The sequence below is a fragment of the Entamoeba invadens genome (genome assembly GCF_000330505.1).
Source record: "Entamoeba invadens IP1 unplaced genomic scaffold scaff_1105074726079, whole genome shotgun sequence".
Taxonomy (NCBI): domain Eukaryota; phylum Evosea; order Mastigamoebida; family Endamoebidae; genus Entamoeba; species Entamoeba invadens.
The window spans coordinates 57,365-79,302 of record NW_004191893.1 but is presented as its reverse complement, the minus strand read 5'-3'; the positions used below and the strand labels follow the sequence as shown (position 1 = coordinate 79,302).

General features: G+C 33.3%; 12 protein-coding genes across 12 annotated transcripts; 7 read left to right on the top strand and 5 right to left on the bottom strand.

The window, feature by feature from the left end:
• Window positions 1-343: 343 nt before the first annotated feature.
• On the top strand, window positions 344-796 carry EIN_031260 (hypothetical protein; the record flags this gene model as incomplete). The annotated part of the gene is made up of 1 exon (XM_004185723.1): window positions 344-796. One exon carries the CDS (start codon window positions 344-346, stop codon window positions 794-796), a length of 453 nt encoding a protein of 150 aa, XP_004185771.1.
• A 321-nt stretch (window positions 797-1,117) lies between these two features.
• Window positions 1,118-1,718, bottom strand: EIN_031250 (hypothetical protein; the record flags this gene model as incomplete). Its single annotated transcript, XM_004185722.1, has 2 exons — window positions 1,118-1,182; window positions 1,250-1,718. 2 exons carry the CDS (start codon window positions 1,716-1,718, stop codon window positions 1,118-1,120), a joined length of 534 nt encoding a protein of 177 aa, XP_004185770.1.
• A 965-nt stretch (window positions 1,719-2,683) lies between these two features.
• On the bottom strand, window positions 2,684-3,690 carry EIN_031240 (hypothetical protein; the record flags this gene model as incomplete). Its single annotated transcript, XM_004185721.1, has 2 exons — window positions 2,684-3,513; window positions 3,555-3,690. 2 exons carry the CDS (start codon window positions 3,688-3,690, stop codon window positions 2,684-2,686), a joined length of 966 nt encoding a protein of 321 aa, XP_004185769.1.
• A 1,555-nt stretch (window positions 3,691-5,245) lies between these two features.
• EIN_031230 (ankyrin repeat-containing protein, putative) lies at window positions 5,246-7,099 on the bottom strand (the record flags this gene model as incomplete). The annotated part of the gene is made up of 3 exons (XM_004185720.1): window positions 5,246-5,425; window positions 5,484-6,906; window positions 6,963-7,099. 3 exons carry the CDS (start codon window positions 7,097-7,099, stop codon window positions 5,246-5,248), a joined length of 1,740 nt encoding a protein of 579 aa, XP_004185768.1.
• Window positions 7,100-7,891: 792 nt separating this feature from the next.
• On the top strand, window positions 7,892-10,257 carry EIN_031220 (hypothetical protein; the record flags this gene model as incomplete). The annotated part of the gene is made up of 2 exons (XM_004185719.1): window positions 7,892-9,974; window positions 10,109-10,257. The coding sequence occupies 2 exons, from the start codon at window positions 7,892-7,894 to the stop codon at window positions 10,255-10,257; spliced, it is 2,232 nt and encodes a 743-aa protein (XP_004185767.1).
• Window positions 10,258-12,273: 2,016 nt separating this feature from the next.
• EIN_031210 (hypothetical protein) lies at window positions 12,274-12,600 on the top strand (the record flags this gene model as incomplete). The annotated part of the gene is made up of 1 exon (XM_004185718.1): window positions 12,274-12,600. The coding sequence occupies one exon, from the start codon at window positions 12,274-12,276 to the stop codon at window positions 12,598-12,600; it is 327 nt and encodes a 108-aa protein (XP_004185766.1).
• Window positions 12,601-13,163: 563 nt separating this feature from the next.
• EIN_031200 (peptidyl-tRNA hydrolase 2, putative) lies at window positions 13,164-13,526 on the bottom strand (the record flags this gene model as incomplete). The annotated part of the gene is made up of 1 exon (XM_004185717.1): window positions 13,164-13,526. The coding sequence occupies one exon, from the start codon at window positions 13,524-13,526 to the stop codon at window positions 13,164-13,166; it is 363 nt and encodes a 120-aa protein (XP_004185765.1).
• A 342-nt stretch (window positions 13,527-13,868) lies between these two features.
• EIN_031190 (protein phosphatase 2C, putative) lies at window positions 13,869-15,251 on the top strand (the record flags this gene model as incomplete). The annotated part of the gene is made up of 3 exons (XM_004185716.1): window positions 13,869-14,102; window positions 14,280-14,890; window positions 15,035-15,251. The coding sequence occupies 3 exons, from the start codon at window positions 13,869-13,871 to the stop codon at window positions 15,249-15,251; spliced, it is 1,062 nt and encodes a 353-aa protein (XP_004185764.1).
• A 696-nt stretch (window positions 15,252-15,947) lies between these two features.
• On the top strand, window positions 15,948-16,769 carry EIN_031180 (hypothetical protein; the record flags this gene model as incomplete). The annotated part of the gene is made up of 1 exon (XM_004185715.1): window positions 15,948-16,769. One exon carries the CDS (start codon window positions 15,948-15,950, stop codon window positions 16,767-16,769), a length of 822 nt encoding a protein of 273 aa, XP_004185763.1.
• Window positions 16,770-16,968: 199 nt separating this feature from the next.
• Window positions 16,969-17,766, top strand: EIN_031170 (hypothetical protein; the record flags this gene model as incomplete). The annotated part of the gene is made up of 1 exon (XM_004185714.1): window positions 16,969-17,766. One exon carries the CDS (start codon window positions 16,969-16,971, stop codon window positions 17,764-17,766), a length of 798 nt encoding a protein of 265 aa, XP_004185762.1.
• A 225-nt stretch (window positions 17,767-17,991) lies between these two features.
• On the bottom strand, window positions 17,992-19,617 carry EIN_031160 (hydroxylamine reductase, putative; the record flags this gene model as incomplete). The annotated part of the gene is made up of 1 exon (XM_004185713.1): window positions 17,992-19,617. One exon carries the CDS (start codon window positions 19,615-19,617, stop codon window positions 17,992-17,994), a length of 1,626 nt encoding a protein of 541 aa, XP_004185761.1.
• Window positions 19,618-20,868: 1,251 nt separating this feature from the next.
• EIN_031150 (protein phosphatase 2C, putative) lies at window positions 20,869-21,938 on the top strand (the record flags this gene model as incomplete). The annotated part of the gene is made up of 2 exons (XM_004185712.1): window positions 20,869-21,183; window positions 21,325-21,938. Coding segments are annotated over 2 exons (929 nt in total), but the record flags the coding sequence as incomplete, so codon positions are not given.

Here is a 21,938-nt window from a genome sequence, read left to right as displayed (position 1 = left end):
TTTTTTTTTTTGATTGGTATATAAAATCAAAATCATTTTGTTTTTACCAAATAGAAATCTTTCCAAATTAAAAGCAGTCAAAATTCTAATAATCTGTACCATAATTTATAATTTATTAATGTCAAAATATAAAAAATATTAAAAAAATAAAAAATAAAAAATACAAACGTCAAAGTCTAAACTAGAATAAAACCAAACAAAAACTATACATAAGCTATAAAAACCTCACAGAAATGTTTTGCCTTGTAGTAATTCAACATTATTAATGATTATTATATAGTTTGTCAAATCACAAACATGATTGAAAAATGTTAAAAGAGAGAACATAAAAAGGTAAAAATTGATGGCACCTAACACTTGCAAACTTCATCAAGAATACACAGCGCTGTTACAGACTTCACGGATTTACCGATACAGATCTCCACAGACTCTGCTTTTTAAACAGCTTCAATTCTATTCGTCCGGAGCATTGAATGAGCGCATAAGCAAGTTGGTTGTAACGGAGTTTGGGAATTACTCCACAAGCGATTTAAAGTTGCTCCGCGACTTTGTTTATGACTCAAAGAAGGAGGTTTCAGTCTTTCTTAAAATCTCTGAGGCGGCCTTCGACGTATTCATCGCAGAGTGTCTCTTATCCAACAATGAGCGCTGTTCAATTTTCGTTGAGGATGTCATCTCGTCGATGTTTGTAATTGGCGCAAAGAAGTATTTTTTTGAAGAAAAAAAGAATTGTTTCTGCAATGAAACAGACAGCACTTCCTATAGAATCGCAGTCGAAAACTCTCCCGTTGACTGACTACGATTCTCCCCAACTCGTTTTGTTTGTAATACTTTGATTTTTAAGTTCTTCTGCTATTATAATAAAAATAGCAGAAGTTTACACTTTTTGATTAAAAATAAAACTAGGTTTTAATTATTATTTAAAACTATATCACTCAAGTTAAAATATATAGTTTATTTTTAGTTTAAATAAGAGTATTTTTGCTCGAATGAAGAGTTCGTCTAAAGTTGCTCCTTTTGTTCTTGTTAATGTTTTGATGTAGACAAAACACTGAAAAACAAGTCTATTATCACATCACCTTCCCATCGCCATTAAAGAAGGTACAAAAGCCATCCCCTAATATAAAGTGAATGAGTTTGTTTGACAGGGTGGCACGGCAAACGGCTGGAACTGTTTTTGCTCTAAGTGTTAAAACTGTACCATACTCAACCAATTAAAACTATAATGAATAGTACAGTAAAAACAAACGTTGAAACCCGTCGATTTGGACGTAATTTGCGGAGTTTTGTATTGGGGAAAAAGCCGAAGGTGATCTGTCGAGAAGGGAGAGAGCTCTTGGGGAAGATGGGCAACTGTTAGACCTTCCGATTGGCGAGAATTTATCTTGTTTTTCGTCGAGGAAATTGAGTTTAGGGACGTCCAAGAAAGTTGTTTGAGGTGGAGCGTTTTGGTTAAGCTTCATAAAATACTTTTGAGCGTGACTTCTGACTTGAACGACCGTTTTTGTCGCCACGTGTTGTTGAATACGACGCCAATCTTTGTGATATAAAGATAACCCTTCAACGAACTTTGAATGCTCTTCGTCCGTCCAAATCTCACGACGTCGTGTTAAAGTGTATTGCTTCCGAACTTTCTTGAGAGAAGGAGACTGAGAACGGGGGGATGTGGAATATGAAGAGTATGGAGAACCGGGGCCAGTTGAGGGTGAAAGGGACATCAATAATTGATTTGAAAAATATTTGTAGTTGGAGACTCAAATCATTTTCTTGATAGAAATTATGGATTTTTTGGTGAAGATGTAAATATACTTTTTTACTAGTACTCGAAATAAATGTACTATTAATCGCTGGTACATTTTTTTGGCTTTGAAAATAAAATCATGGCGTCGTATTTTTAGAAAAACGTATCCCGAATTGTGAAGTTTGTTTTCAAATTGTTGTTATTTTATTAGAAATTTGATCGTTCCAGATTTGAGATTGACTAACGGCTATCTGAAATCTTCAGGTCTTTGTATTAACACAGACAAAAATAAAATCGGTAATCATAAGTATATTAATATAGTATAGTTTCATAAATAAAACAAATCTCCAATTAAAAGATTTTCTTTTTTATTAACTAAAACTAATATTCTGAAACCATATTAAATCAATATAATTAACTATTATTATCTAATATAAATAATCATTTTTATTATAATAATATTAAAATAAATAGTATTTTTATTATATGAAATCTTTTAGATTATAAAAATTAGTTTGTTGTATTATTATATATAATTTTTAATAATTTAAATTTTAATAAAACACATATTTTGTAAAAATATCATTATAAATTAGTGCTTTAATTTAATATTAGTTTTTTTTATCATTTTAATGGGAGGACAGAAGACTGACTTCCTACATAAGATATATTTCTAAAAAATAAATAAATTTAGGTGTGATTTTTATTAAAAATTAAAAAATTATAACGAAAATATAGAAGAAACACAACATTAAAATATTATAAAAAACGTTATTTTTAAAAAATAGTTTAATTATTCTTATAAATCAAATCAATAGCTGAAATTGAATCTCGTTTTCAAGCATTTATAAAATAAGTTGTCAAATAACTCGAAAAGAAAATTGGTTAAATCGAAAATTACAAATCATAACAAACATAATATATATTTTGAATATTTAAACATCACAAACAAATAATAACCGTCTCATCCTCTTGTTGCTGCGCTATGAGAACTTCAAGAACAAGCTTCTTATCAACTATGTTGACAACCGAGTGGATGTGCGGTCTCAGGAGATACTTAGCTTTGTTGTGGCTTTTGAAAAACGCTTCACTGTTTGATGGGCATTTGACCGACATGAAAGTTGCATGTCCTTTAACGTCTGATAGTACACGTGTTTCGTTTTCCCTCAAATGATCGCCAAGTGGGTTGTCACAGTTTAAATAAATGTAAGTAGTTGACGTCCTGATGTTATCCAACACTTCAAATTTATTGCTCATGTCAAAGATCACATCTGCTTTGTCGACAAACACCTCGTCCACAACCTGGATTGAAACGGCATTGTATCCCATTGTAGTGTACTTACGGACCATTTTATCAGGAACAACGATAAACGAGCGAATATGTTTGTCGTCCAACATTTCGTACAACTTCTGGGCAACAACGCCAGTGCCTAAAATTAAAACGTTATCCGATGGACGGACCGTAACGTATTGTAATGTTTCATATGGCAACACAGCAGTGCTCATATTCCCCAATGTGTTTATCAAGTCATTTGGCGAGTGTTTTTCCTCTCTTTGGATGTTTTCGAAATTGGTAACAACAATTTCTTTGAAGCAGTTTTGTGCCAAATCTCTTCCAATAACAAAATTGTCAACTCTGCAACTCGATACATCGCGACCCACTTTGATAACTTTTCCAGCAAATTCAGTCGCACGAAATTGTGTGCCTTTCAGGCACTCTTTATTCACGCAAACGTGACTTATTTGTACTACCACATCGAGTCGTCCCACTCCTTTCAGTTAATTGCCAATAGTATTTATTATACAGACAAACGTGGTAGGTGCAATATCTCCTCAACAACTTCGTTCCCATTGAATTTGTATTCCTTCCCATCAAACATTCCTTTCAGTTTTTTCCATTCAGGCTTTTCAATTTCGTTCTCGAGTTCCTTTCGGAACTCCTCATTCATGTATTTTAAGAATTCCTTAGACCTTTGCCTTCGTTCAAGAAAGTCTTTTTCCATATCTCTCGAAAATGTACACGAATTCTCTCGGCTCAAATAAACTTTCGTTCCACACTTTCAATCACAAGTTGTCATTCCAAGACATTTACTATATATTATTAATTTCAATCGATAATTTAAATATATCTGAAAATGATTTAATTAAAATAATAAAAGTAACTGAATTGTTCAAAATTCTATTATTTTGTTATAATTATAGTAAAATAAATTATTTTCTAGTAAAAACTGTGCCGTTTAAAAAATAGTAAAAATTTATTAATTCCAATATTAATAAAATTTATACCATTTGAAATAATGTACTAAACTAAACTACTAGTAAAACAAATTAATTTATTAGTTCATACATTACCACATCATTTCCTTTACCAAATGAAACAAAGATGTTACCACATGTCAACCTTGTTCTAATCGAAGCCAAAACTTTACCGTTTTGCAACACTGAAACTTTTTGATCATTCAATATGATTTGAGTTTTCATTCCTTTTTGTATTTTAAGTTCTTTCAATTCGTTGTCTTCATTGGATAAACAAGAGTTGTTTGTGTCGACGTTTACACAATTGTTCAGTGACTCTCCAACACCCAAAAACAATCCCATAGCATTGGAACTGAAAATAAAACTTTTTATTAATTCCTCAAAAGTAACTGTACCGTCATACTGTGTCGGGTTGTAAATTTTGATAAATGAAGTTTTCCGTTCCACCCGACAATCACAAGGTGATGTGATGATTTTTGTTGTCAACAAATCAATTCTTTGCGAGATTGGAATGTTGAAAAAGTTAAACATACATGTTGTAGGTTTTAATAGTTCAGGACTAATAACAAAAGACTCATTTCTCAGCTGTTTCAAAACATAAGGAAATCCTGTTGAATCAAAATCTAATTTTTTGACTAAAACTTTTTCGTTTTTATAATCAAAATCTTTGAAGAGACGTTTTGCCGTTTCGGTTGGCAGAGAAAAAGTTTTGTCAATAAATTGAACAACAAAAATTTGTGAATAAAAATGGCCAACTTTTTTCGCTTCAAATTTAAGTAATTCAAAACGGTTCGACAAAAACGTGTTATATTTTTTAGTACACGAATACGAGTTAATGATTTCTTTGATGTCTGTTGTTGAGATTGATTTCGGGGTGTTCATTTCTTTTGGCAATAGTATCGTAATAGTTTTTAATAATTCTTTTAATGGTTTGTTCGACTCATCAAATTCATTCTTTAAATCTCCCATTTCTTGTTTAATCTCATTCATCGCTTTTTCAACACACACAACCATATTAGTCGGTTTCATTCCGAACAATTCGTTTGATTTTCTTTTTTCAAAATTATTTTTTTATTTTTATTATCATATTATTATATCATATTATTAATATATTAATCTATATAGTTTATGTTATATAGTTTCCGTAATTAATACTATTTAATTAATTCATCATTCTCTCAATCTGATTAAAATGGTGGAACGAAATGATTGAAATGCGACAAAAATGTGAAACACAATGTGTTACGACTATAACCAATATTTGACAATCCAATCTTCTATTGGTGCGAGGTCGACCGTCTCTCCAATTTGGATTATTTTCGGGACTGCATCTGCGCAGTCCAAGTCCAAATTTTCAAATAAAACCGGGTCGAATCGGAAGTACCTCTCACCCAAAAATCCGTTCCCGGTGACGTCCGCCATTGCTTTCTATGATGTTATTTCGTTTCTTTTAAGACACCAGAAAGGACAATTACAACAAACAAACCCTGCTCAAAAAGAATCCATCCATACAAATGGGTAACAACTGTAACATCCCCACGTCTGTGTATTTATCGGAGTCAATGTATGACACTGGGGGTCTTCCCGAGGATAATGACAAGCACACTGTATTCTTCATTTCAATGCCAAGTCCTCTCTCACCAAACACAAATGGAAATGCACACACAGAAGGGTTGTTCTCAAAAATACCTCCATCGGCGTATCCTCCATCGTATGGTGGGAAGTATCCAACAGCGGCAGATGACCTTAAAGTCGCGTCTGCAATCTTACAATCATATCCTGGAATAAAGTTGTTGAATACACATGCTTTGCAACTTCGTTTGGGGTCGTTCTTCCCCGTGTCAAACTGAAACGAGTTGACAAGAACACCTCGTTTTAAATCACTCAGCTTTTTATCACCAAAAGTCGCATGAGCCACATCAATAATGTACTCGTTGGAATACAACGCCTCTGTATACCCACGCGACTTCTTTTGAAACATGTGTTTGCTCATTTCAATCATCAGCTGTGCAACATCCGCAGGGCGGATACCCATTGCCAAATCTGCACACACAAAACTTCCTGCAGAGACTCCACAGAACAAATTGGTCGACTCGATTAACTCGGGAAACTTTTTCACCAGTCTTGCTAAAATCAATGACTGTAATATACACTTCGATCCTCCACCATCAATTGAAATCATTCGGAACTTCTTTTTGGCGTTGAAAGAGTCGAGTGTTGTTGAGGTGATAACGGGGTCTAAGACAAGTGAAGACACCATCTTTCTGTAGTTCATTTGTGGTGATACACTGTGGTTCTCTTTACGTTTGAACAGATTAAAAAACGATGTCTCTTGTTTTTCAGAGGATTGGTTTGGTTGGGGTGTCTTCAACTCAGTTTCTTTTAAGTCTTTTGTCTCAACTTTCACTTCTTTCTTCTCCTCCGTTTCTTTCACGACTTCCACAACCGGACCATCTTTAAGCAACTCCACAATTTCATCTCGTTGATAAAACACAGCGTAATCAACAGGAGTATATCCACACACATTCCTCTCCTCTTTCTTTGCTCCTTTTCCAATGAGCATTTTTGCGATTTCAACGTTGTTATTTTGCACAGCAAGGTGGAGTGGAGTTTCTCCACCCTTGTTCTTATAATTAATGAAAAATGGGTACTCCTCCAACAATTTCTTCGCAAGTAAATGCATCATCTCATCCTCTTTTGTTACTGTTGCAAATGTTAAGAAGTGTAATATGTTTTCTCCAAAAATGTTGATGTGGTCCAACCTGCACTCGCCACAACTTAGTAACAGCAAGACCATCTCTTTAGCGTTATTTTTAATAGCTGTCATGAGTGGGGTATTTCCTTTGATGTCTTCCTTAGAAAGTAATTCGGGATGTTCGTCGAGTATCTTTTCCGCTTCAACTACTTTGCTTCTCAGTCAGATCTTGCTGAATGAATTATATTTATGTCGATATGTCTCACAAACTTATGTTCACAAGCAATTTGTAACTGTGCTTGTGTCATTGGTATTAATAATTCAGTTGACTCTTCTTTTATAACAAGTTTTGATCGTTTTGGATTGTAATCTGCTTGTAATGAACTCTCATTTTCGGCTTGAAACATCGTGTGATTTCCAAGTTGATTCCTTCTGTTTTTCCTTTCAAGTCATTAGTTTGTTATGGTTTCAATGTACTAATAAAGTTCTATTTTAAGTATAAGTTACTATTTATAGTTTATTATATATAAAATTGAGTCTTTAAATACTTTCAAGCAAGAAACTGATTGATCTCAGCTGGTTCAAATTAGCTTACTTAAATTATAAATATAGCATTTGTTATATACCATACAATATTATATAAAACTATGTGCGGTGATCCCGAATTTGTTTAATACAAGCAGACTAAAAAATGATACAATTCAAGATCTCCTCTACTTTTTCTTGAAATGAATTATTTGTTATAATAAGTCTGAAATCTCCGTTAAAACAGATAGTAAATAATGTTTACCATCTGTTCATTCTGTCATTCACTCTTTTTACTCCAATCAATTTTTTGCCTTTTTATTGTCCAAAAGTCACTCTTTAAAACACGAAGTTCATAAATGATTTGACAACCTAAAGATGGTCGATTCATTTTTTAATTCAAAGGTTTGGTCTTGCTAAAAAAGTGTCTGTGTTCCACGATTATCACTTATCACCACGGGAATGTATCGAACAAAGAAACTTAAATGTTGTATGAAAAAAACGAGTTTTGATTGAAACTAGAATTTATAATACAATAAACTAATGTATCCCTTTCGTTTGTTTGAATACACAAAGATATTAGAAAATATACTATATACAATAGTATAGAGTATACCCACTAATTTTCTTCTTTTTCGACACTGAAAAATTGGTAATTCAAACTTGGACTGCAAATGTCTGCAATTTATAACCTTCCTCAAAAATCAGCAACATCCGTTGCTCCACTCCCAAAACCACCAAAACAAAAGGTCGTCCCATCAACTCCTGTTGTCTTATCAAAATCGCAAGACACAAAACCAATTCAAAAAACTCCATCAATACCTTCAACTCCACAAAGACCAGAACCTCAACCAATACCTACAAAAAAGACTCCCTTACAAAAGTCTGAACCGATCAAAAATTCTCTTCACAGCTCTCAATCACTTAAGCCTCAACAATCTCAGAAAGATCAACCAATCGCTCCTCTCCCCTCTCTCCCTCCAGGAGTTAAACCACGCACACAACCAGCTCCACCTCCTCCTAAAATTTTGCCGCAACTCCCAATTCACAGAGCAACTAAACCAGAGCAAAAACCAGCAGAAATCAAACCTAAACCAATTCCTTTTTCTCAAAGAAAATACTCGGACGTTCCCACTGCGGCTTCAAAGAGTTTTGATATCGACTTGCCAACTACTCCAACAAAGGTGGACACCCAAGAAACACACGACAAACCCGTAAAGAAGAGCGAAAGCCCTGAGAATGTGAAGATATCCAAAATCAAAAAGGTGAAATCGATACAACTCAGCAGCTCCTCTTCCAAAGTCTCTTCTCGTGAATTCCCAGACCCAATATCGCCAAAATCTGATAACAGCGAAAACGGTATTAAAGGACAGTCCCCCACACCAGCACACTCCTCCTTGAATATGACAAAGTATATTTCTCAACAACAGCGCGCGTCTGTGGGTTCGACATCTGGAATGTATTCCCCCAAAACGCCCAACTCGCGTTCGGAGAAACATCAACAATCGATGAAAGAAGCTTCTGAAATAAAGGGTTCGTCGTTTTTCAAAAAAACGTCAACACCGCGGATGGCGTCATTTGAATCGGTTTCTCCTCACTCAGACTCGTTAGAAGAGAATTCTAAAAACGACAAAGAAAACAAAAATGAAAAAATGTCGATGTCAGCACGCGGGTGCGAACTCGAGGAAACACCAAAAGCACCGGAAATAGCACAAAACGACTTTTTAAGAAAGTACGAGAGTTTTATCACCGACGACGACCCCGAGACAAAGATCAAATTTGTGCCAAAAAATCGCGATGGGAAGAAGATAACTGGCAGCGACATTATGATGCACACCGCCGAGTTGGTATTCACCGAATTCATGTTCTGCGCACGGCTCCAAATCTTCCAAAAGCATTTTGAAGTGTATATCCGAAATGAGATGGCTCTTTTGAAGCACCAGGACTATTTGCTCTTTGAGCCACTAGATGGGTTGGTTGGGTCCATCAGTGGGATGTGTCTTGAGCTTGAGCCGCTCTACTACGAATTGTTGGACTTTGGTGAAGAGACAACGAAAAAGAAAGGTGACGAGAAAAATCCCACGAAGGAGTCGACCGAAAAATTGGAAGAAGTTGTTCTTTCAGTTGTTTTGAAGTACTACAGTTTTGTCAATGGGTTAGGGACTATTAATTTGTCAAACACATTCCTACCATTTGTAGCACATTACACGTCGCTCTCCTCGACGATCAATGACTTCATCGAAGGCACAAACAAGTTGAGGAAGATGGTGAACGCCCGTCTCGAGAACTGTATCGACCAAAACATCCGACAATTCGCGGATTTGTACTTTGCACCAACACAGCGTATTTGCAGGTACGAGTTACTTCTTTCGACTATTTTGAAAGATGTGCAAAAGGAGAGCAAGCTCCATAAAGTTCTCAGTGCAACAATCGTGTCTTACAAAGATATGAACACTTCAATCAACGAGTTGATTTTCAAATCAAAATTTTTCTACGTCAAGCGCTACGAGTACCTCGACCAAATATACAAGAGCAACAAGCCCGTGATCGCTACAAATACAGTCTACAAATACTTCACAACACCCGACAGGTTCGTCGCATATCACGCGGGTACCAAAGGTGCCGCCATAGGCAACAACAAAATCGACCTGTTCATTTTCAAAGACGGTATTCTCCGTAACGATGTCAAGAAGACAGTCTTTGAGTTTTACCCGATCGGCACAATCTTCCACGAGTTGTCGAAAAAGGAGGAGAATTGTTTGTTTTTTTATTGGTTTAATTACAACAATTTTACCGCTTATCTGTTTTTTCATTCCGCCAACACAATCTTCTCTCATTTTTTGTTTATTTGATAGTTTATTTATTATAAATTGTTATTTATTTACCACCAGCATTGTCCGAGAATGACATTTTCTTTTATGACGAGAAAAAGAAAAAATCACAAATTATTACACTTGAAAACCAATCACAGAGAGATCAATTTAATTACTCACTTAGACTTACATATGATGAATACACAAAAGCACAAAGGGTTGTATAGCTGTTTTCCATTCTTTGTCATTCATTGCTTTTGTTTTCTTTTTTTTATTCTATGTACTATAATTAATGGTTTGTTATACTATATAAATATTATATATGGCTTGTTATAAAACATAACATTTAAATTTAATAAATAATCTAATTTGTGATTAGATAAAAAAATTTAACAACTGAAATAAAAAATCATATAATTTTTAAATAGTTAAATTTTAATATTGTATTATAAACGTACAATACTTTATATTAATTAAATATTAGTAAATCTATTAGTTAAATATTTTTTAATAAATAATAATATTTTTAATTATAATTAATTATAATCAAATCATATATTATTGATGGTTATTATTATTATTATATTTAATAAAGTCATGAAAATAATAAATTTCGATCGATAATAAAGAAATATGTTATAACTATTATTAAGTTATATCTATATTAATATACGAATAACAAATAATTAAACTAAAGAACAAACAAATTCGAAAATATGATGATGTGATGAAGATACAGTTTAAATCATAATATAAATTACAAAAGAGCTCGAAAAGGATGAGCTTCAGAATATTTACGATAAAGTGAATTTTATTCAGAACCAGGAACCACTTTCTGTTAAATCAGTTGTATTATATTTTTGTAGTTTGGAAAATTTACAATTTAGGTGGTAGAAAACTTTTTTTTCATTTTTAAATATTTTTTGTTAATGTTTTTCTATAATTATACTATATACTTGGATTTTTTGATTAATTAATTAAATTAATTGATTTAATTAATAAATTGATAGTTCGAGTATTTTTTTCAATAAGACATAATTCTATAACGCCCACAACATGAACCACTGTATGTTCGTTTTTACAAATCAAATAAATTATATTTAATAATATATATAATTACATTTTAAAGTTTAATCAACATTTGAATAAACTCGAACTTATTGTTAAACATCCAAACCACAATTGCATTCTTCAATGGAATTTTGAAATGACCCCAAAGAAAACTTGAAATTTCTTCACAAATGTTCACAACAAAACTATAAAGCAATTATTAATTACTCCAAGTTTTAATTAATTAATAATTAATAAAAACCTATTTATAGGCTTTTATTAGTTATTTTTCTTTTCTCTTCAATTCAAAATCAGAAAAAAGGGTTTTTCATAAAAAAAAAATCAACCCTTTTTTTTCTATTTATTTTAATAAAAGTAACCATTAATAAAGAACACAAAAAAAATAAAAGTGAACATTACTTCCACATTTTTTATAGATTTTTTTTAATTGAGTCAAATATTATACGTTTAAATTGCAGTTTCTTTTACATTAATTTTCGGGAAAAGTTGCCGACTTTATTTTGAAGGTCGGAATGAAGGGAGATTTTTAATTTTAGACAAACGAGAAAAACATTTTTTTATAATTGAAATTTTGTTATTTCACTTCAAAATGTTTTAACCAATTTTCCCGTTTATTTGGCAATTGTAGACGTAATGACAAATCTTACCGTCACACAAAAAACAGAGGAATTACCCCTTACCACTTGTGATTTTAAAGGTGCAGAGAAATTGAAATAAAACCCACATAAACATCAAATCAACAATCAAAGTTACACAAAGGGAGTTTTCCCGATATTACAATTTTGTTTTGCGAAACATTTCGCACAAAGTAATTTCTAAGTCTACTGTTTTTAGATTTTTTCATCTTTTAAATTCGCGTTTTGGGGGTTATTTCTCCATTTCTGAGTCTTTGAAAGCACGACCGATGGTGTTGTACCACCACACCACTGTTCTTCTTAAACTGAACTATAACTATAGTAAATATAATTAATTCATATAATTAATAGAAAAGTGGACACCAAATGAGATAAAACGCTCTGAGTTTTTCTTCAATGTTTTTTTGAAGTGATGGATTTAAGGCGTTATAATAAGTTATTAATAAATACACACAAAACATCTCAAAGAGTATGATTGGACTTCAAATAACTGAAGACTATTTAAACTCATACAACTAAAATTTTATTCAAATTAACATGAGAAAAAGCGCCGTCTGCGTCATTAGACCACATTCAAGAAATTGCGAAATGCCTGTTGTGAACTCTTTAAGTCCAACACTCTTACCTAACTCAACTATTAAATCATTGAAGGAAGAAGACATCTTCGATAAACTCGAAGATCTCAATACACTGCGCGAGATGAGAAGAACTAAAAGTGCAAGTCGGTCGCAAGTACTAGTTGAACCTCTCACTTTCATCTCAGAAGAAGACAGATATGAGACTATGCTCCTTTTCTATGAAGACCAACAACTCAAACAAACTTCAAAGCCAGCAAATGCTCGACTCAACACGCATGAATTGTAAATTGTTTCTTAAATTTTGTTATCGATTTCGTTACTATCATTCCACACAACACAATCTCAATAAATAATTACTTAAACGTCCGCTTAACAATTGTTATTTGAAAAATCACAATAAAAAGAATGTTTCAGTTTTTTACTATTGTGTTATTAATTAATTTAACTAATATTTGAGAGTGGTGTAAAAATCTCTGTGATTAAGTTTATTGTAATTAATTAATCCATTTGAAATGAAAAATGATTTAATAGTAATTTTGTGGTTAATAAACAATAAATTAATTAATTTTGATTGTTTTACACAAGAAAAGACTAAATTGAGCAGCGTCCACAATTAGAAGAAGTTAATAAATTATTCAAAATAAAAAAATTTGAAATTAAAATTTCAAAATTTTTTCTCGAATTTACATAAATTAAAAATTATTACAAAAAAAATTATTGTTTTTAGTAATAATAATAATCCAACTATTAAATAATAAAAAAAAACAATTTATAAAAACTATTATGCATTAATATTTATACTAAAATTATTTACTATATATATGGTTTTGATAAATTAAATTGATTAAATTAAAGCAATCGAAACTGTCGAGTGACGACATCTATTAAAAAGGATGGAGCCGGTCCAATTCCTAAAACAGTTTTTGTGTTAGGACTCACCTCAGTCCGCCCGGCATCAACAATCTCCGAATACACTATACCAAATTCTTGACATGTTTTCACTGCATTTTCCCACTCAAATAAACTCTCGACACGAACAGCTACCTTCTTCATTCCACCTTTCTTCCACTCTTCAATAACGGTCGGGTTTTGTTGGAGTACTAATTCATAACAACACACAGCTGCGTGTCCACATTGCGCACATTTCTTTCCTTCACTCATTGAAATATCTGTCCGAACACAAAGCATCATCTTGTACTCCTCATCTGTCATTAATACTATAATTACTATATTTTGTAGTTTTAATGGTTTTACATTATTTATTATTTATTTTGTTTATATTATAAGTTGTAATTTATAACAAAATAAATAACATTTTATATAACATTTTTTGAAATCATAAACTTTTTTTAGAAAATCAAAACAACTGGTCTTATTTTTGTTAATTATTTTATTAAAAATCAAATCACTTGACTTGATGAAATGTTCTACTTAATTGACCAAATAGTCGGGAATACTGTTTTGTTTTCTTTTTTCCTCTTTTCACTTGTTTTCCTCAAAACCGTTTCACTCCAATTTTCGTAAAACTTTCACTCGAAACTCATATTGTGGCATATGATCAGCGACTTCCTTTCAACGCCACTTGACAGCTGTGCACCACGAATGGCATACAGCGGCTCACCACGCGCACGAAAACCTGCAATGTACAGAGGAACTCCCCCAACGTTCACTTCAACACTCCGATGCGTCCAGTCTGGCTCCGACATCGGGTTGCCGGGAGACAGTTGGGAGATCCAACTCACACCCGACGGCAACGTTCAGAAAGACGGCCCTGTTGATGGAATTATTGTTTGTTTTGTTCATATTTCGACATACAAGTTGTTGAACTATATAATTTTACTAAATTTCCATTATGAAACTATAGAGAAATGATACAATTAAATCAACGAAAATTTGTTTGATTTAAAGAATCGGTTTATTTTCTCACTTTTTGAAAACATTGAAATAGAAAAATTCACAAAACAGGATCTCTTTGCACCTCTCCCGAGATTTTCCGTCGGTGTTGCACAGACGCGCGGTCTTCGCCAGTATATGGAAGACTATGTCTGCAGCTGCCACTTGGAACGGAACAAAGACGTCATCGGCGTCTTTGATGGCCACAATGGCGACCAAGCGGCGAAACAAGCCGCCACGCTCTTGGGTTCTTCAGTCAGAAATTACATGTTACTTGATGACGTGCATTTTATCGACCTGTTCTGCCATCTCCATAAAAAGATAGCCACCGAAACCGACAGCGGCACAACAGGTACAGTCCTTTACCTTGGACAAGACACAGTGAAAGTCGGCTTTGTGGGCGACTGTTCCGTCTTTTTGTTGGGTAAAGATGGCATCACACGAATCACAAACCCGCATCGGTGTGGCATGGCGATGGAAGAGAAGCGAATTGTCGCAAATGGCGGGCGGATCGAGGAGGCAAGCGGTGTGAGACGGGTGAATGGTGTCATCAACGTGACCCGAACACTTGGTGATAGAAACCTCCACCCACCACTCACATTTGAGCCCGAGATTGTTTCCATCAATGTGAAGAAGGGTTACAGCCACATTGTGATCACAACAGATGGAGTCGATACTGTTGAGTTTGTTTCTCTTTTATCTCTATTTTTTGTGCTGAAGTGTTTGATCGTTCTGCCATCTCTTTTGTGAGTGATTTGGATTGAGAAGTTTGGAACGAACAAGTTTTTAAGCACAACAAGTGAAGGTCAAAACGAAATAACAAAAAGCATTGAAGAGATGGAAAAATTGATCCGAAGAAGCCCTTCAATGTCTATTGCAGCTTCATCCATTCGAAACGAGGCGTTCAAACAAAAAAGTAAGGACAACATCTCTGTCGTTGTTGTGGATTTGAAATTCAGCCAATACGAAAGACGGACCACATCGCCACTCGTCGACGACTTCTGTATTCCTGGGACAGACGAACCAAACCCTTTCGACTTTTAGACCCAACTCATTCACTGTTCTCTATTCATTTTCTTGTTACTCCTTGACTGTTATTTTTTGTTCTGTGTTGTTTAAAAAACATAATTTCAAAATTGATTTACTATTTGTTATTAAAATTATTTTATCTATTTATTATTTCAAATAATAATCTATTTTAGTTTTTAAAACCAATATTTTACTATCATTTTTTTTTTAATTTAATTAATTAACTATGTTATTAAAAACAATAATAAATACCTTTTTTACATTTTTTAATAATTTTAACTATTATATTTTTGATAAGTTATTAAATTTGAACTAATTTATGTAGTTCTGTAAATTAAAAAACAACCAATTGAAAATACTAAAAATACTTTATGTTGATAAATTATTATTAAACTATTTACTATAATAAAAAAATATATATAGTTTGTAACTAAATTATAAATAAAATAATATTATTTTTAGATATAAATTATCAAAATATAATAAAATAAGCTAAAAATTGCCTTTTTAGTTACAACTTACTAAATGGACAAAAATCGACAAATGAAACCAGTCAATAATAAATCCAATAAAAATTCTATCAAAATTAGTACAATGTTTCATACTACTTTTAAAAAAACGGAATTGCCACCTGAAAAAGTAGAGTTATAATTAAAACAATAAAAAGAACCATTTCCACTATATAAACGATCTCAATAATACAATTCCTCAATGGGCTTTCTTTTAATTGTTTTTCTAGCACTCCTTGCATACGTTGGATATTTGTTCTATGCGAAAGAGCTTACTTTCCCAATTGATCAATCGATTTTCTATAAGAAGGTAATGGCACTTCTTGAGAAGGCTAAGAAATTTGTTGATGAACAACAAGCCAAACAGAAGTCGCATCCAAAGACCGACGAAGTGACTGCTCCGAAAAAAGAAGCAAAACCAGAAACCAAAAAAGAGGAAAAGAAAGTCGAAGCGAAGAAAAGTGAACCAAAAGAAGGAACTCATGTCCCAAAGCCTAAAGGCGATGAACCAGTCATTGAAGACAGACCAAATGGAAAGAAGGAGGTTGTCTCTGGCGATAAAAGCATTCTGATCGACCGCATCCAACAATCACACTTTGGCCCAGTCGACAAAAAATTCAACGAAGCGTATGCTTTGAAGGACGTCTACGTCAAAGCAAAAGAGGAAAATGCTCCAAACAAGTCCGAAGCTTTTGAGAAGTATGACAAAGCAATCAAAGAAGCAAACGAAATGCAAAAAGATGCAAATAAAAAGATTTTCGAGGAGGTCAACGTTTATATGAACGAACCAGACGCCATCGATATGCATGGGTTAAAGATTGAAAACTCAATTGACATTCTTAAGGAGGAGATCGATAAAGCCAAGAACGCAGGAAAGAAGATTTTGAAGGTCCAATGTGGTATGGGTCATCATAACACGGTTGGGTTTTCTAAAATCAAAGAAGCCGTTGTTAAGTACTGCAACGACAGCTCAATCAAGTTTGATGAAGACAAAGACCATGGATTTGTCAATATCCAGTTGTAAGCTCTGCAGGCTTTATTCTATAATCCACGCTTTTCAATTGATTCGTTCCATCATTTCTGTCATAATGAAGTGAGATTGAAAAACAATTCAACAAATTATGATTATATTATATTTTTAATATGAATAAATAATTAAATTTAATAGTTTACTTGTTAATAATAAGTAAACATTTATTTTATTACAAAACTTAATAATAGTAATGATAACACTTAATAAAAACCGAGATATAACTCGAAACCTCTTCAATAACTGGGACGAAACACCAATATGGAGTTGTTTGGAAGGGACAATGGGACACATCTGTGTTGACAAGATCCCAAATCCAAAAACGGCCATTGCTGTTATCAGTTGTCTTTCTTTTTTGGCGGGAGTTCCTAATCTCGAGATTTTGGAAAAACACAAAAATGACGAAACGAGAAAGGAAGTGATTTTAATTCCACAAAACGAAGAGTGGGCGAAACTAGTCGAGAAATGTTATTCCAAAAATGTTATTCGTTACCAGCGATTTGCAACACATAAAGACACCCAATTTGACAAAGACAAATTACGAAAAATAGTTTCATCACTTTCACCCTCGTTTTGTCTTCGTCGAATTGACGAAACGATTTTTCAACAATGTTTATTTGAAAAATGGAGTGAAGATCTTGTTGGAAATTTCAGCGATTATTCTGAATTCAAAAGTCATGGTGTTGGGTATGTAATCCTCAAGACTTCTCATTCCACAAATCTTGAACTGGCGGAACGAGAAGTTATTATTTCAGGTTGTTCAACCTTTACATATTACAACAAAGGAATTGAAATAGAAGTTGACACAAACATCAATTATCGCCAGCAAGGTCTCGCAACTGTGTGTAGTGCAAGGACTATTTTAGAGTGCTTAGACCTTGGGATGTACCCTTCTTGGGACGCAGACAACGTGGTATCGCTCAAAGTAGCTGAAAAACTTGGGTATCACTTCTCCCATCCATACACTGCCTTTAAATATACCATTCAGTAATTATACGAAACTATAATTTATATTAATTCTATGATATATAGTATTAATACTATACCATATTATTCATCATTCTATTTAAAAACAATTAAAACTATTTTTTATTTTTAACTCTATATAATTAAAATAGTAAATAGTATTTACCATTTTAATATACTATTAAAATAGTTAATAGTATTTACTCTTTACTATACAAGAAAACCTCAAAATAGAACTCAAAAAGTGGGCTTAAAATTTGAGATCTTTGTCTGGGGTGGAGTTAATAGTCAAGTTAATTTCGTCCTTCAAGTACTTGCAGATGTTTTCCGACAAGAAAGCTGGTTTAGTAGGGCCGTAGAACACGTTTTTGAGACCCAAGTAGATGACGGTGAGTAAAATGCAGACCGCCTTTTGTTCATACCACGACAAATAGATATGAAGAGGAAGTTCATTAACACCACATTTAAAGATTTCAGCGAGTTTCAAAGCGACGACAAAGGGAGTATATGAGTCGTTGCATTGTCCGCAGTCGATGTATCTTGGGATCCCATCGATCTCTCCCAAATCCTCTTTAAAGAACTTATACTTCCCACAACCACAAGTCAAGATAATAGAATCCTTTGGTATTTTCCGAGCTATTTCTGTATAGTAATTACGCTCTTTACGGACTCCATCACACCCTCCAACAACATAAATTCCTTTGATCTTCCCCGTCTTAATATAAGAGACTAACTTCTCTGTAATTTCAGTCTCAAGTAAGGCATGATGACCAAATCCAGTTAACACTTCGCCGTCTTTCTTATCATCTTGAAAACCTTCCATAGCAAGCGCTTTCTCTATGACTACTTTAAAGTCCTTATTTGATCCAATATGATTCAACCCCGCATACCCAACTTCATTTGTCGTGTATGTGTGTTCGGCATATTCAGGCCTTGGTTTCATTAAGCAATTTGATGTGAAGACCACCGGCCCAGGGAAATTGAGTAACTCGCGCTGTTGGTTCTGCCACGCCGATCCAAAGTGTCCGACCAAATTTGAATACTTTTTGAGTTCTGGATATCCATGAGCGGGTAACATTTCACCGTGGGTATACACATTAATTCCAGTGTTCTGCGTTTGCTCTAAAATGTTTTTTAAGTCGAAGAGATCATGACCACTTACTAATATGCACTTTCCTTTCTTATGTCCTAATAAGACGGAAGTTGGTGTTGGATTGCCTAAAGTGCAATTGGCCTTATCTAAGAGTTTTAAAGTCTCGAAATTCCATTTACCAGTCTCTTTCACTAAGTCAATCCAAGCTTTTAAATCACGTTCTTTATTGTCATATCCAGCAGCTAAGGCTTGATGTATAAAAGTGTTGATATCAGTGTTCTTCTCGCCTAATAAATAAGCATGCGAGATATAAGCACAAACCCCTTTTAACCCAAATAAGACCGCTTGCATCAAACTTTGAATGTCTTTGTCGGCATTCATTTGATTTGGGCGCTTTTTGTCTAAATTCTCTTTGATGTACTTCTCGCAGTCTTCAATCTCAATGGAAGACTCTAACTCTTTTTTTGAGGCTTGTGGCTTCATCTGAGAAAGTAAAGTCTGACGCGCTTGTAAAGCTTCTTTTGTGTATTCGACTAGACGCTTCTCATCAAAGTTCACATTCGTTAAAGTAGAAAAGAGAAGGTTGGAAGTAAGAATGTCATACTTCTCGTCGATGATACCTTCCTCTCGAGCTTTTAAAGCTACTAAAGCATTCTGGCGAAGGATGTAAATTAAGACATCCATGGTGTTGGCTACAACGGCTTCTTTACTACAAACTCCACATATGGTACAGCCGATGCCTCGGGCTGTTTGCTCGCATTGGTTGCAAAACATCTTTTCCATGTGAAGTGAATGATCAGATAGCAACGAGGAAGACTTATATAGTCTTAACAGTGATGGAACATCTCAATCTATTTTGAGAGTCAGTATGCCTTTGGTTCATTATAGTAATTTGTATAGTTAAATTAAACTATTTCTATTTGGGGAGATTCATTTTGTTTCAATCTTAAGTAATATTGTTTCTTTTTACTATTGGAATTATGTTATGATAAAGTGGTGATTTTTTGAATGCTTTTTTATCGGAGATTTATTTGATTGAATTGTCTCATATGTGCTTATTTTTGAAAAATAAACAATGAAAAAATGTGATGCGATAATAAACTAGATTCCGATAAATTTATTATAAAAAGTTGAACATATTAACATTGATAACTATACTCTATAGATAATTTTATTATAATTAAAAATTAAAAATGACCATCTGTTTAAGTATCTTATCAAAGAAATTTTGTGATTGTTTTTTTTATGTTATTACTATTTTTATAATAAATTTTAAACTATTAATTGGTAATATTTAATAAAACTATTTTGGGTAAAAACATTTTAAAATAATGCCTCAATCTGAAAATTAATCATTTGAATTTTATTACCAGTTTCTTGTTACTTGATTGTTCTATAATCAATTCGTAACGTCATTTTATTCGTTATATGACAATAATTAAAACTAAATTTTGAATTTTGTTATATAAAAACACAAATTATTTCTCAAATTGTAATTATAAATTATAATTAATATTATACTAATTAAACATTTTTATTAGATAATTTAGTTTTTGAACTATTTGTTTTCTATACAAGAAATAAATCAAACTAATAATATAAAAAAACATACTAATAATAAAATTATAGTAAAATATACTAATACAATATAAAACAAGTAAAATGATACAGTTCTATTTATATAAACGATAACGGCATTGAGAGCGATGAACACCCAATATTACAATTTCATATTACCATTTCTACAAAGTAATAATTAATGTGTACCAGTTCTATTCAATTGGAGTGATTTATTCACAATACTCTCAAGAAAACCCTTTCTTGATCGACATTCTTACCTTTCATATCTTCAATCCTCGTTATTTGCTGAATATCTTACTTTACTGAAAATGTATGTAAAGAAGGTTTTAAAACACCTGAAGTTTTTATTTTTTGTAAAAGAAGGTGTATATAAAAGAAATGCCATGTTGAATAATGTTCAACACAGGCGGCTGAACAAAAATATAATACATAATAAATAGTGGAATTAGTAAGATGATTCACCGAGAAAGTACACCAAAAGTGTTAATTTCCGTGACCTCCGTTCAAAATCGGCACTCCCTTCCCCTTGAGAACTTTGTTCCCACGGGGAAGCCGCATCATCGGGTGAGGTCGACCGACAATATTAAAAAGCATTCGAATTCCTTCTACGCACAAGAACGACCCATTTTCATCGGGGGGGTACCTTTAGTCATGAACGTGACTTTGCCACTTCTTACTTCTTCATATGAAATTAAGCCAAATGGGGTCCCAGTTAGAGTCAACACTGGTCATAACTTCGATGAAGGGGAAGAAGACGTCTTACTTAAAGTGTGTTGAACTCTTCTTACTCCTCGTAATTAATAATATACTATATAAAACTAATAAATATAGTACTCTCTCGAGTATACTATTTTATATTATAATATATTATAATATATAGTAAAAAAATGAGAAAGAAATAACATGAAGGGCGAGACTTATATCGGATCCAAACGGAATTGTGTTGGAGTGGCTTTAACAATTGGGAAACGAAATTATATGGAAGACGTGGCTATAGTTAAAGGGGGAGCGTTTGGGGAGACGGATTATTTTGGGATCTTTGATGGACATAATGGGGAAGATGCGGCCGTGATTGCGGCACAACGGCTTGATCAAATTATGACAAGTGATGAGATTAATGGCGATGACGTGAAACCGAAAATCGTTGAGGCCTTTCAAAAATTACAAAACGAAGTTATAATGGAAACAGAAAGTGGGACAACGGCGTCTTTAGTTTTTGTACGAAAAAATGACATAGTAGTCGTTAATATAGGAGATTCCATGGTTTTCATATTAAAAAACGGGATTTTGTCCCGTGTCGGGAAAGATCACAAACCAAATCAACAAGACGAAAAAGACCGAATCCTCAAAGATGGCGGAACGATCGATGACGTGAATGGGACGTTACGAATTAATCGAGTAATAGCAAATTACAGATCTATCGGCGATAAAGCAGTTCATCCTCCTCTCTCGTGTATCCCTGATGTTTTTATCGTCCCTTTTAGAAGGGTATCAAACATTTTAATCGCGTCCGATGGTATTGC